At 44.7% G+C, this 16,009-nt stretch overlaps 1 protein-coding gene across 4 annotated transcripts in view; it reads right to left on the reverse strand.

The window, feature by feature from the left end:
• Positions 1-2,096: 2,096 nt before the first annotated feature.
• Positions 2,097-16,009, reverse strand: part of LOC110525997 (potassium channel subfamily T member 1) — a 74,611-nt gene continuing 60,698 nt past the window's right edge. For 2 of the 4 annotated variants that reach the window (XM_021606562.2, XM_021606563.2), the window contains 12 exons: positions 14,913-14,984; positions 14,478-14,612; positions 13,499-13,610; positions 13,131-13,232; positions 12,565-12,648; positions 9,668-9,796; positions 7,234-7,540; positions 6,321-6,383; positions 4,435-4,482; positions 3,492-3,503; positions 2,815-2,899; positions 2,097-2,622 (listed from right to left, as the gene is read on the reverse strand). In XM_021606562.2, the coding sequence (XP_021462237.1) occupies positions 2,493-2,622; positions 2,815-2,899; positions 3,492-3,503; positions 4,435-4,482; positions 6,321-6,383; positions 7,234-7,540; positions 9,668-9,796; positions 12,565-12,648; positions 13,131-13,232; positions 13,499-13,610; positions 14,478-14,612; positions 14,913-14,984 (1,279 nt within the window). In that variant the 3' untranslated portion in view covers positions 2,097-2,492. The remainder of the gene's footprint in view (positions 2,623-2,814; positions 2,900-3,491; positions 3,504-4,434; positions 4,483-6,320; positions 6,384-7,233; positions 7,541-9,667; positions 9,797-12,564; positions 12,649-13,130; positions 13,233-13,498; positions 13,611-14,477; positions 14,613-14,912; positions 14,985-16,009) is intronic. The other 2 variants (XM_021606567.2, XM_021606568.2) reach the window with 2 other exon arrangements.

Here is a 16,009-nt window from a genome sequence, read left to right on the forward strand (position 1 = left end):
CATATTAGTCCAAGCAAACAGTATCAGAAATACAACAGATAAATATCTTAAATAATTATTAAAATATATAAAGCACACACAATACTACATTTACTGTACAAGTGAAATTACATATTGGAAGGCAAGCTTGCAACACTGCACTCCAAGCCCAGGTACTGGCCATATTAACAGACTTCAAGTAATAGTTCACTCCAACTCAACATCAGATTACTTTTGATATAATTTTGGAGTGACCTATCACTTTAACTATGCTTGTCTCTTATTGTGCAATATAAGTACTCATAACAAGTGTTCATAACATAGGGTTGCCACTGTAAACAGCTCTGAAAGATTGTTTTACTGTAATTAATCAAATCCTGTCAGAAATGTGGAATGAAAGCATTGGCTTTCGTAGAACATTGACTGATACATAAAGAACCAGAAACTGTATGGCACAAATAGGTGCATGGCGTAATTTATTAAGGTTCATCCATCCATTAAGTATTCTATACTTTTTAATAACAAATAGCATGATATTTGAAAAAAACATTTTTATACAGAATGAGCAGTAAAAGATAGTGTTTAAAAAAATTGCTTATAAAAGTCTTCACACTGTTTTTTACATAATTTCAATGAAATTACGTTGAACCAACGTGGAATAGATGTTGAATTGACGTCTGGGCCCAGTGGGTTGTGCTCATAGGGAAAATAATAAGTTCTCATGTACTTTCATGATTGATGTGTAAGAATACTGCCAGGAATTCTTGTTAAGGAATAACATTTTCTGTACATGACTTGATTTTGCAACTGATATTCACACAGTCTACACACACACATGCCAAGTGTGCTTGGTGTAGCTCGCAGGTGCGCCATTTGGGCAGAGTTTGCCCTTTTGACACCTTTCTATTGGTGCTAAAGTGTAAGCAAGCTCCACCCACCTAGTATGCCGACGAGCTAAATCAAACAAACCTCTAAATATTCAGAGCATCACATGACCTCCAACATAATCTGTCTCTCCTCTCCTTTGGTTGGTTACCAGTATGTTTCCATCGACTGGTGCATTGTTCATGTTTTATCTTTTGCAAAGAGGGCAATGTCTGAGTCTGTGTGTCTGATGCTCTATAAGAGGTTAGGTAATGACGAGGCACTCTTCATGCATCCTCCCATAGCAGCTCAGTGACACGTGTCTCTCTGTAAGTCTGACATAGGGTGAAGGGGGATTGGAAGGTAAGGGTGGGCAAGGCCAGTGGGGATCTTCCCCTTGTATGGCACAAATAGAATGTATCGTGCAAAGGCGGAGAGACAAGGGGGCAAGAGGTCCGGCGGTGGAGAGACAAGGGGGCTAGAGGTCCGGGGGTGGAGAGACAAGGGGGCAAGAGGTCCGGGGGTGGAGAGACATGGGGGCAAGAGGTCCGGGGGTGGAGAGACAAGGGGGCGAGAGGTCCGGGGGTGGAGAGACAAGGGGGCGAGAGGTCCGGGGGTGGAGAGACAAGGGGGCGAGAGGTCCGGGGGTGGAGAGACAAGGGGTCGAGAGGTCCGGGGGTGGAGAGACAAGGGGGCGAGAGGTCGGGGGTGGAGAGACAAGGGGGCGAGAGGTTTGGGGATGGAGAGACAAGGGGGCAAGAGGTCCGGGGGTGGTGAGACAAGGGGGCAAGAGGTCCGGGGGTGGAGAGACAAGGGGGCGAGAGGTCGGGGGTGGTGAGACAAGGGGGCGAGAGGTCCGGGGGTGGAGAGACAAGGGGGCGAGAGGTCCGGGGGTGGAGAGACAAGGGGGCGAGAGGTCGGGGGTGGAGAGACAAGGGGGCAAGAGGTCTGGGGGTGGAGAGACAAGGGGGGGAAGGTCCGGGGGTGGTGAGACAAGGGGGCAAGAGGTCCGGGGGTGGAGAGACAAGGGGGCGAGAGGTCGGGGGTGGAGAGACAAGGGGGCGAGAGGTCTGGGGGTGGTGAGACAAGGGGGCGAGAGGTCCGGGGGTGGAGAGACAAGGGGGGGAAGGTCCGGGGGTGGTGAGACAAGGGGGCAAGAGGTCCGGGGGTGGAGAGACAAGGGGGCGAGAGGTCGGGGGTGGAGAGACAAGGGGGCAAGAGGTCCGGGGGTGGAGAGACAAGGGGGGGAAGGTCCGGGGGTGGTGAGACAAGGGGGCAAGAGGTCCGGGGGTGGAGAGACAAGGGGGCAAGAGGTCCGGGGGTGGAGAGACAAGGGGGCGAGAGGTTTGGGGATGGAGAGACAAGGGGGCAAGAGGGTCGGGGTTGGTGGAGACAAGGGGGCAAGAGGTCTGGGGGTGGAGAGACAAGGGGGGGAAGGTCCGGGGGTGGTGAGACAAGGGGGCAAGAGGTCCGGGGGTGGAGAGACAAGGGGGGGAAGGTCCGGGGGTGGTGAGACAAGGGGGCAAGAGGTCCGGGGGTGGTGAGACAAGGGGGCAAGAGGTCCGGGGGTGGTGAGACAAGGGGGCGAGAGGTTTGGGGGTGGTGAGACAAGGGGGCAAGAGGTCCGGGGGTGGTGAGGCGCGGGGATTTCAGAGGTGGGTCTCATCCCTGGTCTCTGTGCCAAAGTCCTGCCTCGTCTGGCCGCCGCCGCTGCTCTGCCCCTGAGCCGCATCCTCGGGCACGTCAGGCCCTGCCAGCGGGTCGGACCGGATGATGTAGCTAGAGAGAGATGAGGACAAAACTAACTCTCTTGGGTCAACATCCAGATATTTATAGAACACACTACTAGATAACTGTACTGTCCTATACCCAGGCTAGTGACCAGTCGACACAGTTTGGGACAGTATAGTACCGATACTGTAAAGAAGAAGGGATGAAAAGAGAAGAGACGCCTGTCCTGCTGGTACTTACACAATGTCATTGAGCTCCAGCATGGTGTCTGGAGGGGGGTTGATGAGAACGTAGGACAGACTGTTCTGGTGGTCGTTCATCTCATCTGGAACAGAACAGATACAGGGACAGCTCTTAGCAGCTGCTCTGGCTGTACCAGTTCCCTCACATTCACCAATTACACACAACATTAGACAACTAATGGTCCATTTAGAAAATGGAAGTATAGGATTCCCTGATCTTCAGTAAACGGCTGACTGACATAATAAATCATATGCATTTCCAGTAAGAGACGTTTTAAGGGCCTTTCTGGCTGGACAAGGCTTATTTATATATAGTAAGCCTATAAGTCCTGTATGATATAAGTCCTGTGTTCATTTTCTTAATGTCTATCCAAATACAGTTTAATCAATGGTGTGTAACTGAATATCACTTGCCATGGGATACTTTGATGTCCTGTGCTTGTCTTGGAGTAGGATCGGGTTGCCCCTGGACACTGATCTAAGGTCAGTTTCCCCCTGATCTTAGACCTTTGCCTAGGGGGGGCAACATCTATTCAGAGTGAGTGTCTGTGAGTGAGAAGTGATTGTGTTTTACCTGTTTCGCGTGTATGAGTGAGAAACTGTGTACCTGGGACAGAATGAGGCTCAAGCTTGGGGGTTGGGGTGGGTAAAGTGCATCTGCTTCTCCAAACCCACCTGTGTTTGCCCCTTATAATGCCAGGCGGGGTGGGTAGGAGAGAGAGAAGGTCTAACTGTTACTGACAGGGCATGGCTAGTACAGGGTAGGCCCATGCTGCCACAAGGCAAGCGCATCCCTCCATGCGCAGTTTAAGAAAGACATGCAGACACTGTCCGCATCGATTCACCTCCTGCGCATTCCACACGTCAGGCCTGGTCACTCACGGCGACAGGTCACCATGGTTGCCATGCCAATGACACTCAGCCCCCATATAAAAATGTTGACACACCCACAAACACAACTTGAACATGCTCTTGGCATCCGGCAGGGCAGACTCAACCAAACAAAGTGAGGCTCAACCAATCTAAGAGTGAAAGCAAAATACATTGGGTGTGTGGGATTAGAAGGGGATCATAATATAGCGTCAATCTAGGATAGTCTTACAGAGGGACTAAAATGTGGTGAATATTTTGAAATCATATTGTATTTAGGCTAATAAAATGCTAAAATGTTTATCCTGTTAGCAACCATTGTTATATTCTACCAGATTCTCAGTGTAGCTTTGGTTTGTCGATAGTAATGTACTGTTGACCTTCCCGAACAACACAGTCGCAATGCTTTCTGCTCCACTCTGTCCCATCCACGCCACACTGTAGTGTATCCAACACTCTCCACGCCCTGCAGTAACTTGGTAGTCTGTCTGGCCGTCTCTCACCTGCCATCACCAGTCGATAAGTCCTAGTTCACACAGGTTGTACAACTGATGTACAATGCATTTGAAACAATGGTTGTGTTACATCAGTTGTACAATTTGAACTAGGCCTAAGTCACCCACTTCAGTCCACACAACGCAGGGGACAGAGAGAAAGAAAGGCTGCTCGCCTGCCGACCACCCCAGCCATCATCATTATCACACAGAGTCATGCAGTAGTGCTGTATGATTATGATTCTCCATCTAACCTGTTCTGGTCTCTTCTCTTAACGGAGGCTCTGAAATTCCCTGCAACTCTAAGACAGTCAACACTGTTAACCCACAGGCTACTGTCGTACTTTCATTCAATAGCACAACATTCTGACTGCCTATACTAACATACAGTAGCCTAGCTCTTCAAAGCAGGTACTAAAATACTAGTATGACATCGATCCATCCACTATGTATTGTAATGAATATGGTACCATCTTCAACCGATCTCGCCTTTTAAAGGGATGGTGGTATATCCACCACTTGAGAGGTCTTACAAAGTAGAATATTAGAAGCATATACAGTGCCTTCGTAAAGTATTCAGAGCCCTGGACTTTTTCCACATTTTGTTATGTTACAGCCTTTATACTAAAATGGATTAAATTACAAATAAATCCTCAGCAATCTACACACACTACCTTATAATGACAAAGCAAAAACAGGTCTTTAGAAATGGTTGCAATTTTTTTTTTTAATATATAAAAAAATACCTTATTTACATAAGTAATCTGACCCTTTTCTATGAGACTTGAAATTGAGTTTCCATTGATCATCCTTGAGATGTTTCTACAACTTGATTGGAGTCCACCTGTGGTAAATTCAATTAATTTCACATGATTTGGAAAGGCACACGTCTATATAAGGTCCCACAGTTGACAGTGAAAGCAAAAACCAAGCCGTGAGGTCGAAAGAATTGTCCGCAGGGCTACGAGACAGGATTGTGTCAAAGCACAGATCTGGGGAAGGGTACCAAAAAAATGTCTGCAGCATTGAAGGTCCCCAAGAACACAGTGGCCTCCATCATTCTTAAATGGAAGAAGCTTGGAATCACCAAGACTCTTTCTAGAGCTGGCCGCCTGGCCAAACTGTGCAATCGGGGTAAAAGGGCCTTGGTCAGGGAGGTGACCAAGAACCCAATGTTCACTCGGACAGAGCTCAAGAGTTCCTCTGCGGTGATGGGAGAACCTTCCAGAAGGACAACCATCTGTGCAACACTCCACCAATCAGGTCTTTATTGTAGAGTGGCCAGAAGGATGCCACTTCTCAGTAAAAAGGCACATGACAGCCTGTTTGAAGTAGTACCAAAAGGCACTTAAAGTCTCTTAGACGATGAGAAACAAGATTCTCTGATGGTCTGATGAAACCAAGATTGAACTCATGTCTGGAGGAAACCTGGCACCATTCCTACGGTGATGCATGGTTGTGGCAGCATAATGCTGTGGGGGAGTTTTCCAGTGGCAGGGACTGGGAGACTAGTCAGGATCGAGGCAAAGATGAACGGAGCAAAGTACAGAGAGATCCTTGATGAAAAACCTGCTCCAGTGCACTCAGGACCTCAGACTGGGGCGAAGGTTCACCTTCCACCAGGACAACGACCCTAAGCACACAGCCAAGACAACCCAGGAGTGGCTTTGGGACAAGTCTCTGAAAGTCCTTGAGTGGCCCAGCCAGAGCCCAGACTTGAACCCAATCTAACATCTCTGGAGAGACCTCAAAATAGCTGTACAGCAATGCTCCTCATCCAACCTGACAAAGCTTGAGAGGATCTGCAGAGAAGAATGGGAGAAACTCCCCAAATAGAGGTGTGCCAAGCTTGTGTAGCAGCATAACCAAGAAGACTCAAGGCTGTAATTGCTGCCAAAGGTGCTTCAACAAAGGACTGAGTAAAGGGTCTGAATACTTTTTGAAGGCACTGTATAATTTCCCTAACAACATTCTTCTCTGAGCAATGATCATAGTTTTCAGGAAAGTAGCACTACACTTGAACATATAGAATGAAATAATAATTTCACACCACTTGACATATTTAAGAGATGGGAGTGATGACTAAATTAAATGTGTTGCATTGCATACTGTATGTGAACACTACTGTATGTGGGATTACCTTGTAAATATCCTAGATTTACTCGGTTCATGACATCACTCGCAGTAAGATTAGCAACATCCTCTACAAGACAGAAAATAAAAAGAGGGGAATGAAAAGATTAGGCAAGCAGCAAAAATGCAATTGCAGTTTTCAAAAGGGGATGCAAAAATGAACTAACATGCAAACAAATATGTTCTTTTGAATTATTTCATAAATATTAGATCACTTATTATGTAAATATTTACAGTATTTCTGTCTCAATCATCCAATTTAAAATCACCAGTAAATCATTTAAGTATTTCATTCTTCAGTATTTTTTATGCTTCTCTGGCAGGATTACATAATGAGCATTTTCCCTTGACAGTGATTATCTGAATGAGTCATCATAATGTTTTGGCATGTTGTATGGATAATTATATAGGGAAATATTTTGTGGGTTTTTGCAAAAGAAGGCGAAGGAAGTTGAGGAGAGTGGAAAAGAATGAAAAGAAGTGAGAGGGGAGGAGATGCAGTCTGAGGGGACGAGATGCAGTCTGAGGGGACGAGATGCAGTCTGAGGGGAGGCAAAATGCAGTCTGAGATTGAATGCTTCATTATACTTCAGTTGTCCATCCATACATAGGCTACAAATACCATGAAGGTTTATGCACATTCATAAAGGAGGTTATGCAGGTACATTATCATACTATGTAGAATAATGTGAATAATGGAGAATAGTCATTGTCATTCCATACAGCATCAATTCCCAAACTATGACAGTTGACTAGGGTTGCAAAATTCTGGGAACCTTTAATAAATTCCCTGGTTTTCCAGAAATCCCAGAATTTTGCAACCCTACAGGTGACACATATAAGACCACCAAACTAAATATGACACAGCACCCTATAATGTCACTCAGTATTACCAGGGTGTCCTGTAACTTTCCACTCACCGTATCCGACAGTGGGCAAACCTAGGTGCTTCATGCGGTTCTTGACCAGCTCTGACAGCTCCTGTCTCTCGGAGCGCCGGTACAGGTTGAGGCGCTGCTGGGAGATCCGCTCGGTGCGACTCGGGGGCTTGGTGTTCTTACGGCTCAGACGCCGCGCCCACTGGAGGCTCTTCTTCCTCAGCAACGGATGTTCTGATTGGTCGCTGGTGGTGGAGTTCCGCTGAGCTGTTTTCTCCTTCCACGACTCGCGACGATTGCTTCTCTGGTCGTCACCACCAGTGTTCTCTACGTTGATGGATACTTGAGACTAGGGGAGGGTGAAGGGTTAATACCAAATGAATTGTGTGGACAGTATGAGGATCCAATAGGATGTCCTGGTGACACTTTACATCAGTAGTAGAAGCTCTAGATACGCATTTATAATGCATTATGAAGAAGCGCTTGACTGACAGCATTACTGAAGTGCCAAACAAAACACAACGCATACTTTCATTTTGTTGTACTGCAAATATGAGCAGATAATGACAGTCATGTTATGTAAAATGTCAAGACAAGGATGTCATCTTAACTGTGGGTAACTAGGAAGGAGGATACTTTGACAGACCAACAAACAAAAACACAGGATGGATGAAATAAAAAAACTTGCACAGAGTAGCATTGGCAAAAGTAAATATAATGTACTTGACCAAGAATGTTTGTTTGTGAATGGTTACACCAAATAGTTCAATGACGCATATAAAGCATAATTACAATGATTAGCAGCACAATTATAGCACAAATACACTGAGTGTACTTTCCATGACATAGACTGTCAAGGTAAATCCAGGTGAAAGCTATGATCCTTTATTGAGGTCACCTGTTAAATCAATTTCAGTCAGTGTAGATGAAGGAGAGGAGAGGATTTTTAAGCCTTGAAACAATTGAGACATGGATTGTATATGTGTGCCATTCAGAGGGAGAATGGGCAGGACAAAAGATTTAAGTGCCTTTGAACGGGGTATGGTAGTAGGTGCCAGGCACACCGGTTTGAGTGTGTCAGGAATGGCAATGCTGCTGTGTTTTTCACGCTCAACAGTTTCCCGTGTGTATCAAGAATGGCCCACCACCCAAAGGACATCCAGGCAACGGCAGGCCAGTAGTCGAAAACGGGTAATTGATGAAAGAGGACAAAGAAGGCTGAGACAAATTGTGCAGAGCAACATACAGTTAGTCAACTGACGGTCCAGTACAACATTGGTGCCCAAAGACCCATAAAAGAATGCACAACTCATAGTACCTTGACATGAATGGGGTATGGCAGTCGACGACCTTACAGAGTTCCACTTCTTTCAGCAAAAAAACTAGAAATTGCGGTTGCAGTGGGCTAAGGAACGAAAACACTGGACACTGGAAAATTGGAAAAACATGCCTGGTCTGATGAATCCCGGTTCCTGCTGTTTCACGCTGATGGGAGGACTAGGGTATGGAGAAAACCACATGAGTACATGCACCCATCATGCAGCGTGTCAACATTGCAGGCTGGTGGTGATGGTGTGGGGAGAATTTTCATGGAACACAATGGTCCTCTTGAAAGAAGTGCCGCAACATTTGAATTCCACATGATATCTGAACATCATTGCCAATAAGTTGCATCCCTTCATAGCAGCACTGTACCCATCTGCAAATTGATTTTTTCATCAGGATAATGCCCCGTGCCACAAGGCTAGGATTGTCCAGGAATGTTTCCACGAACATGACAGTGAATTCAGCTAACTACAGGGGCCTTCCCAGTCACCAGATCTCAATCCACATGAGCATCTGTGGGATGAGATGGAACAATCTATTTGGAGTAGAGATCCACTACCAGCTAACTTGGAATCAATATGGAACAGCATCCCTGTGGAACACTTTCGACACCTTGTAGAGTCCATGCCCCAACGAACTGAGGCTGTTCTGAGGGCAAAATGGGGTGCAACACAATATTAGGAAGTTGTTCCTATTGTTTTGTACAATCAGAAATCTACTGATGACTCAGAGGTGGCTTTGTTCAAATTATTATTTTTAAAATGCATCCTTCTTTCTTTCCATCCTTCTTTCCTTGAGCTAGTCATTTATCATTCAGTGATTTGACCAGCGAAAGCAAGATCACTACCCCTATTGCTCTCACTTACCTCAAGGAAGAAATTAAGAGAAAAAATAAATAGGGGAAGAAAGGAAGGAAGGAAGGAAGGAAGGGAGGGAGGGAGGAAGGAAGGAAGGAAGGGAAGGAAGGAAGGAAGGAAGGAAGGAAGGAAGGAAGGAAGGAAGGAAGGAAGGAAGGAAGGAAGGAAGGAAGGAAGGAAGGAAGGAAGGAAGGAAGGAAGGAAGAAAGGAAGGAAGGTAGGAAGGAAGGAAGGAAAGGAAGGAAGTATGCCTCTAGAGTATTTGAACAGGGACTGTCTCTATCTTGTCTTACCTCTGAGGAGGAGAACATGTGTGACTCTGTACGGTAGATGCCTATTGGAATCTCTGCACTGGAAGAACACAGTTTTTGGAATAACCTGCCATACGTCCTGATCCACAGGTCCTCCTCTGTCACCTTCATCTGGGAAGGAGGAGGGAGCACATTCAGTATACACATCACATCACGCACTCGCGCGCACGCACACACACACACACACACACACACACACACACACACACACACACACACACACACACACACACACACACACACACACACACACACACACACACACACACACACACACATACAAAAAGGAAGACCCTGTTGTGCGTTGACCTATGATGCCTCCCTCCCAGACGAACTCAATGCCTTCTATGCTCGCTTCGAGGTAAACATCAAGTCTTGCATGAGGGCTCCCGCTGTTCTGTATCTTTCTTAAAACTGGTAAGGCTGCAGGACCTGATGGAATACCAGGGCAAATCCTCAGAGCATGCGCAGATCAGGTGGAAAGCGTCTTCACCAACATTTCCAACCTTTCATTGACCTTGTTGAAAAACAAGTCTTAATGACTAACCTAAGTGTACGTAAACTTCCAACTTCAACTGTACATGTTACCTCAGCCTCCACCATATCCCTGCACATTGATATGGTACTGAACTGACCTTGTATATACAGTTGAAGTCAGAAGTTTACATACAATTAGGTTGGAGTCATTAAAACTCGTTTTTCAACCACTCCACACATTTCTTGTTAACAAACTATTGTTTTGGCAATGACACAAGTAATTTTTCCAACAATTGTTTACCGACAGATTATTTCACTTATAATATACACTGTATCACAATTCCAGTGGGTTAGAAGTTTACATACACTAAGTTGACTGTGCCTTTAAAAGGCTTGGAAAATTCCAGAAAATTATGTCATGGCTTTAGAAGCTACTGATAGGCTAATGACATCATTTGGGTCAATTGGAGGTGTACCTGTGGATGTATTTCAAGGTCTACCTTCAAACTCAGTGCCTCTTTGCTTGACATCATGAGAAAATCAAAATAAATCAGCCAAGACCTCAGACAAACAATTGTAGACCTCCACAAGTCTGGTTCATCCTTGGGAGCAATTTCCAAACGCCTGAAGGTATCACGTTCATCGGTACAAACAATAGTATGCAAGTATAAACACCATGGGACCACGCAGCTGTCATACCACTCAGGAAGGAGATGCGTTCTGTCTCCTAGAGATGAATGTACTTTGGTGCGAAAAGTGCAAATCAATCCCAGAACAGCAGCAAAGGACCCTGTGAAGATGCTGGAGGAAACCGGTACAAAATATCTATATCCCACAGTAAAACATGTCCTATATCGACATAACCTGAAAGGCCGCTCAGCAAGGAAGAAGCCACTGCTCCAAAACCTCCATAAAAAAAGCCAGACTACGGTTTGCAACCGGACATGGGGACAAAGATCATACTTTTTGGAGAAATCTCCTCTGGTCTGATGAAACAAAAATAGAACTGTTTGGCCATAATGACCATCCTTATGTTTGGAGGAAAAAGGGGGAGGCTTGCAAGTCGAAGAACACCATCCCAACCGTGAAGCATGGGGGTGGCAGCATCATTATGTGGGGGTGCTTTGCTGCAGGAGGGACTGGTGCACTTCACAAAATAGATGGCATCATGAGGTAGGAAAATGATGTGGATATATTGAAGCAACATCTCAAGACATCCGTCAGGAAGTTAAAGCTTGTCTTCCAAATGGACAATGACCCCAAGCATACTTCCAAAGCAGTGGCAAAATGGCTTAAGGACAATAAAGTCAAGGTATTGGAGTGGCCATTACAAAGCACTGACCTCAATCCTCTAGAAAATGTGTGGGCAGAACTGAAAAAGCATGTGCGAGCAAGGAGGCCAACAAACCTGACTTAGTTACACCAGCTCTGTCAGGCGGAATGGGCCAAAATTCACCCAACTTATTGTGGGAAGCTTGTAGAAGGCTACCCGAAACATTTGACCCAAGTTAAACAATTTAAAGGCAATACTACCAAATACTAATTGAGTGCATGTAAACTTCTGACCCACTGGGACTGTGATGAAAGAAATAAAAGCTGAAATAAATAACTCTCCTATTATTCTGACATTTCACATTCTTAAAATAAAGTGGTGTTCCTAACTGACCTAAGACAATTACTTTTTACTCGGATTAAATGTCAGGAATTGTGCAAAACTGAGTTTAAATGTATTTGGCTAAGGTGTATGTAAACTTCCGACTGCAACTGACCTGTTGTTGCTTTAATAAAATATATATATTCTTGACTCTATTTCATACATTTGATATTGAACTCTGCATTGCTGAGGAAGAGCTTGTAAGTAAGCATTTCCTGGTATAGTTTACACCTGTGCATGTGACAAATCAACTTGGATTTCATTTGAAACACACACACACCCAAAACAGGTGTGCTGGAAATGTTTATGTTTGTGCTTTTCTAATAACCAACTTCTGTGTTCATGCAAGTGACTGATTGAACGTGCCTGGGATAAATCCTCACTGTAGTATCTGCAATTTGGCAGTACACCCAGACCCTTGTTTGAAGAACGATATCTCACTTTCAAGGTCTCAGCTTGGAGAGAATAAGCCTTGTGAGATATTGGTCTCCCACATTCATGAACCAGTATTGGTCGGTCACATGAATGAAGCAAACATTAATGCTGAATTAATTATGAATAATGAATATGCTAAATCATGCAAATATTACTTTTTGTGTAAGTATATAAGAGAACTAACGGGACTGTACATGGTGCATTTTGTTGGTTGGAACCTCTCCAGCATGCTGATAATAAAGAATGATTCATTTAAGATTGACTTGGAGTGTCCCTGTGTAAGAATTTCCACGACACAGATATCCATACTTACTGCACATAGGTAACCAGATCCTGGTGTGGTATCCAGGCCTAGTAAAAGTCTTGCTATGGGAATCATATAGTCCTTTACAAATGACTGTAAAAAAGCAAGAGAATGTATAAACAAACAGAAGGAACCAGAGGCTGAAAACACACTCAGGTCTAGTTCCAAAGAAAACACTATTGAGGAGAGGTGAGAAACTACTGAATGATCATTGCGCCCAAAAATACTTTAGCTCTCCCTCTCTCTCCCTTCAAAGACAATATCAGTTGATTTTCTCAGTAAGGACTGGAGTAAGATTACATCATAAGCTCCACACACCCCTGTGAACAGAGTATTCCCTCGAGACACGGATCTAATATCAGTTCTGCGGTTCTCCACCTAATGGTTAAGGGTTAGGATTTAGAGAAGTTAAGATGATCATAGCCTAAGGGAGTGACTCAGTGATCAAACAGTCCACTCTGCTGGCTGAGATAAGGTGAGGCTTCCTAGCTACGTCTCAAATGGGACCCTGGTCAAAAGTAGCGCAGTATATAGGGAATAGGGTACTATTATTTTGATTACATCTGGTAACCCACCTGGTAGAGCAGCGTATCCAGCATACTGATACTGAACACTCTGCCTGCAGCGAACGGCAGGCGGAACATGAAGGCCAAGTTGGAACCCTTATCGCGCTCTATCTGTAGGGGCGAGAGGGAAGGGGAGGGAGAGAGTGCGGGGGGAGGGAGCAGAGGGAGAGTGGGGGTGAGGAGAAGAGGGAGGGGAAAGAGTTAGGAGAGAGAAAGAGAGTGCACGTGAAATGTCACCAGCTGGCTTGCTAACCCAGCCCCAGGGCTCTATATATTCATGTCTGAGTCTGTATAAGAGTGCACCTCCCACACGACACCTGCTGAAGCCTGAGATCTAAAGATGGAGGAGTGGCATGCCCCTGAACTGCTCTGCTCACCTTCTCTAGCTTGGAGAGAGCCAGGGAGTAGCAATCCTTAGCCCTGAACTGCATAAACCTCATGTTGGAGGGGTGGGTCAGCTCGGTGATGATACTGAGACTGGGGAACAGCCTGGACAAAATGGAGAGAGAGAAAGAGATAGAGGTGGAGGAGAGGGGGGGGGGATGAGGGAGGAAGGGAGAGAGAGTGGTAAGGAGTGGGTGGGAAGAGGGGATGGAGGGAAGAGAGGATGAGGGAGGGAGGGCGAGAAGGAGGGGATGGAGGGAGGGAGAGAAATAGAGAGCGAGGGAAGAGGGGGGGAAGCAAGAGGGAAAGAGAGAGAGGGAGGAGGGAAGGAGAGAGAAATAGAGAGAGAGAGGGGACAGAGATTAAATGCTTTGGGCTCATGGGTAGGACCAAGCTGGCAGTGATGCATAGTTTACATTTTAGGATGTTGAAGAAGAAAACCTTGCAGAGGTTTTCTACCCTGATAGATGCTGTTTAATATAGTTTCACCCAGGGTTTTAATAACTGAGACTTTTCAGGGAAAAGCAACTACAGTGGGTTGCAAAAGTATTCACGCCCCTTGGCAATTTTTCCTATTTTGTTGCCTTACAACCTCAAAATAAAATGAATTTTTGGGAGGTTTGTATCATTTTTTTTAACCTTTATTTAACTAGGCAAGTCAGTTAAGAACAAATTCTTATTTTCAATGATGGCCTAGGAAGAGTGGGTTAACTGCCTGTTCAGGGGCAGAACAACAGATTTTTACCTTGTCAGCTCGGGGATTTGAACTTGCAACCTTCTAGATTCTAGGAATAGTTTTTTTGTCTGTTCCATGCTTGCAAAACAAATGTCCCTCTTGGATAATACAATTGTTGTTCATAATAATGCTTTACTAGACTACAAGTAGTCCACACAATAGTTTACTCAAAATGGAGAGCTAAAACTCTGTGTGCAGTCGTAATTTAACATGGGAGAATGCCTCCCATACCATACCTGAACATGGTCTGTACGTTGACGATAGTCTTGGCATCTGCCATATAGTCCTCCTCAGCACTCATGGTGCTCTCCTTGTCCACCACCACCAGGTTATCAGCATAGATGATGCCACACTGTAGCAGATTGTCCAGGCTGCCACAGAGAGAGCAAAACACAAAATAACGCATAATGAAAATCTGCCACAAAGAGAACCCAACACACCATATTATGATATTCATGACTTTGAAATTTAGCAGCCTAATTTAGCAGCACGTGTAATTGATTTCACTTGATAATTGTAAATCCCTGGGATGTAATAAAATGGTACGTCATGGAATGATATGTGCTTTATTGTTGCCTGTCCGTGTGTGACGTCATTTGAATAGAGAAGAGTAATTGTAATTCTGCGAGGAAGGGCATTATGTTTATAATGATTGAGTAATGAACACCTACTTATCTATGGTTCCGCCCATGAAGTAGACCATTGGGAAACAGCAGATGGCTTCTAGGAAGTGGTTGTCAGGCCTGCAAACAGGAAAACACATATCAATAGGGACAGGACAACTGCAACCACACATAGATTAAATACAGGTAACTGCCAAAAATAAAGTAAAGGAAACACCAACATAAAGTGTCTTAATAGGGCATTGGGGCACCACGAGCCACCAGAACAGCTTCAATTAGACTTGCCATAAATTATACAAGTGTCTGGAACTCTATTGGAGGGATGCAACACAGTTCTTTCACAAGAAACTCCATAATTTTGGATTTTTTTAGATGCTAATCACCATATAAATTCAAAGATGAAAAAGCCTGGAAGGAGGAGAGATGACTAGAAACGAGTCGGTTGACCGTTTACGTGTGGATTAATTGTCAGAGTAGAGGACCTTGTGCATTTCAGGTAAAATATAAACTTAATGTTTATAACCCAGGACAAATTAGCTAGCAACAGCAAGCTAGCTAAATAGGACAAATTAGCTAGCAAGTGCAAGCTAGCTAAATTGCCATACGTTTAATTATTTTCGACCTGTCCCCAAATTAATGTAATTGGTTCAGAGTTTGTTTTGATATTTTAACCTGCGTGTCGTGATCACGCTTGGTGAGGGGGGACTAAATAAATGTATGCACGATTACGCAAATGCGCAGCCGGTTTGGGTTCCGTGTAAGTGTGATGTTAATTGCTTACCTCAGGAACCACACACCACGCTTTCAATATATGTTATATCCCTCATTTACGCGTTTCCTTTATTTTGGCAGTTACCTGAACATACAAGTGGGAATTTAGACAATTAGAAACCACAGCGAATCATAGCAAATCAATTTGCCTTTGGCTGTGCATTGAATTGCATAATGCCCTAAAATGCGTATGTAACAAACATGCATTATGTTAACTGTTTGCTCACTGGATTACAAAATACTGCTTCCTCATAATTACTCAGGATATATGCAATATGGCCAATTAGATTGTTGCCATGATAACCCCTCATACAGTAGGCAGCTTTTAATTAAGTGGCACTTGGCTAGATAAACAGACAGTGTTAGTCTCTCTG

The sequence above is a fragment of the Oncorhynchus mykiss genome, chromosome 6, assembly GCF_013265735.2.
Source record: "Oncorhynchus mykiss isolate Arlee chromosome 6, USDA_OmykA_1.1, whole genome shotgun sequence".
NCBI lineage: Eukaryota > Metazoa > Chordata > Actinopteri > Salmoniformes > Salmonidae > Oncorhynchus > Oncorhynchus mykiss.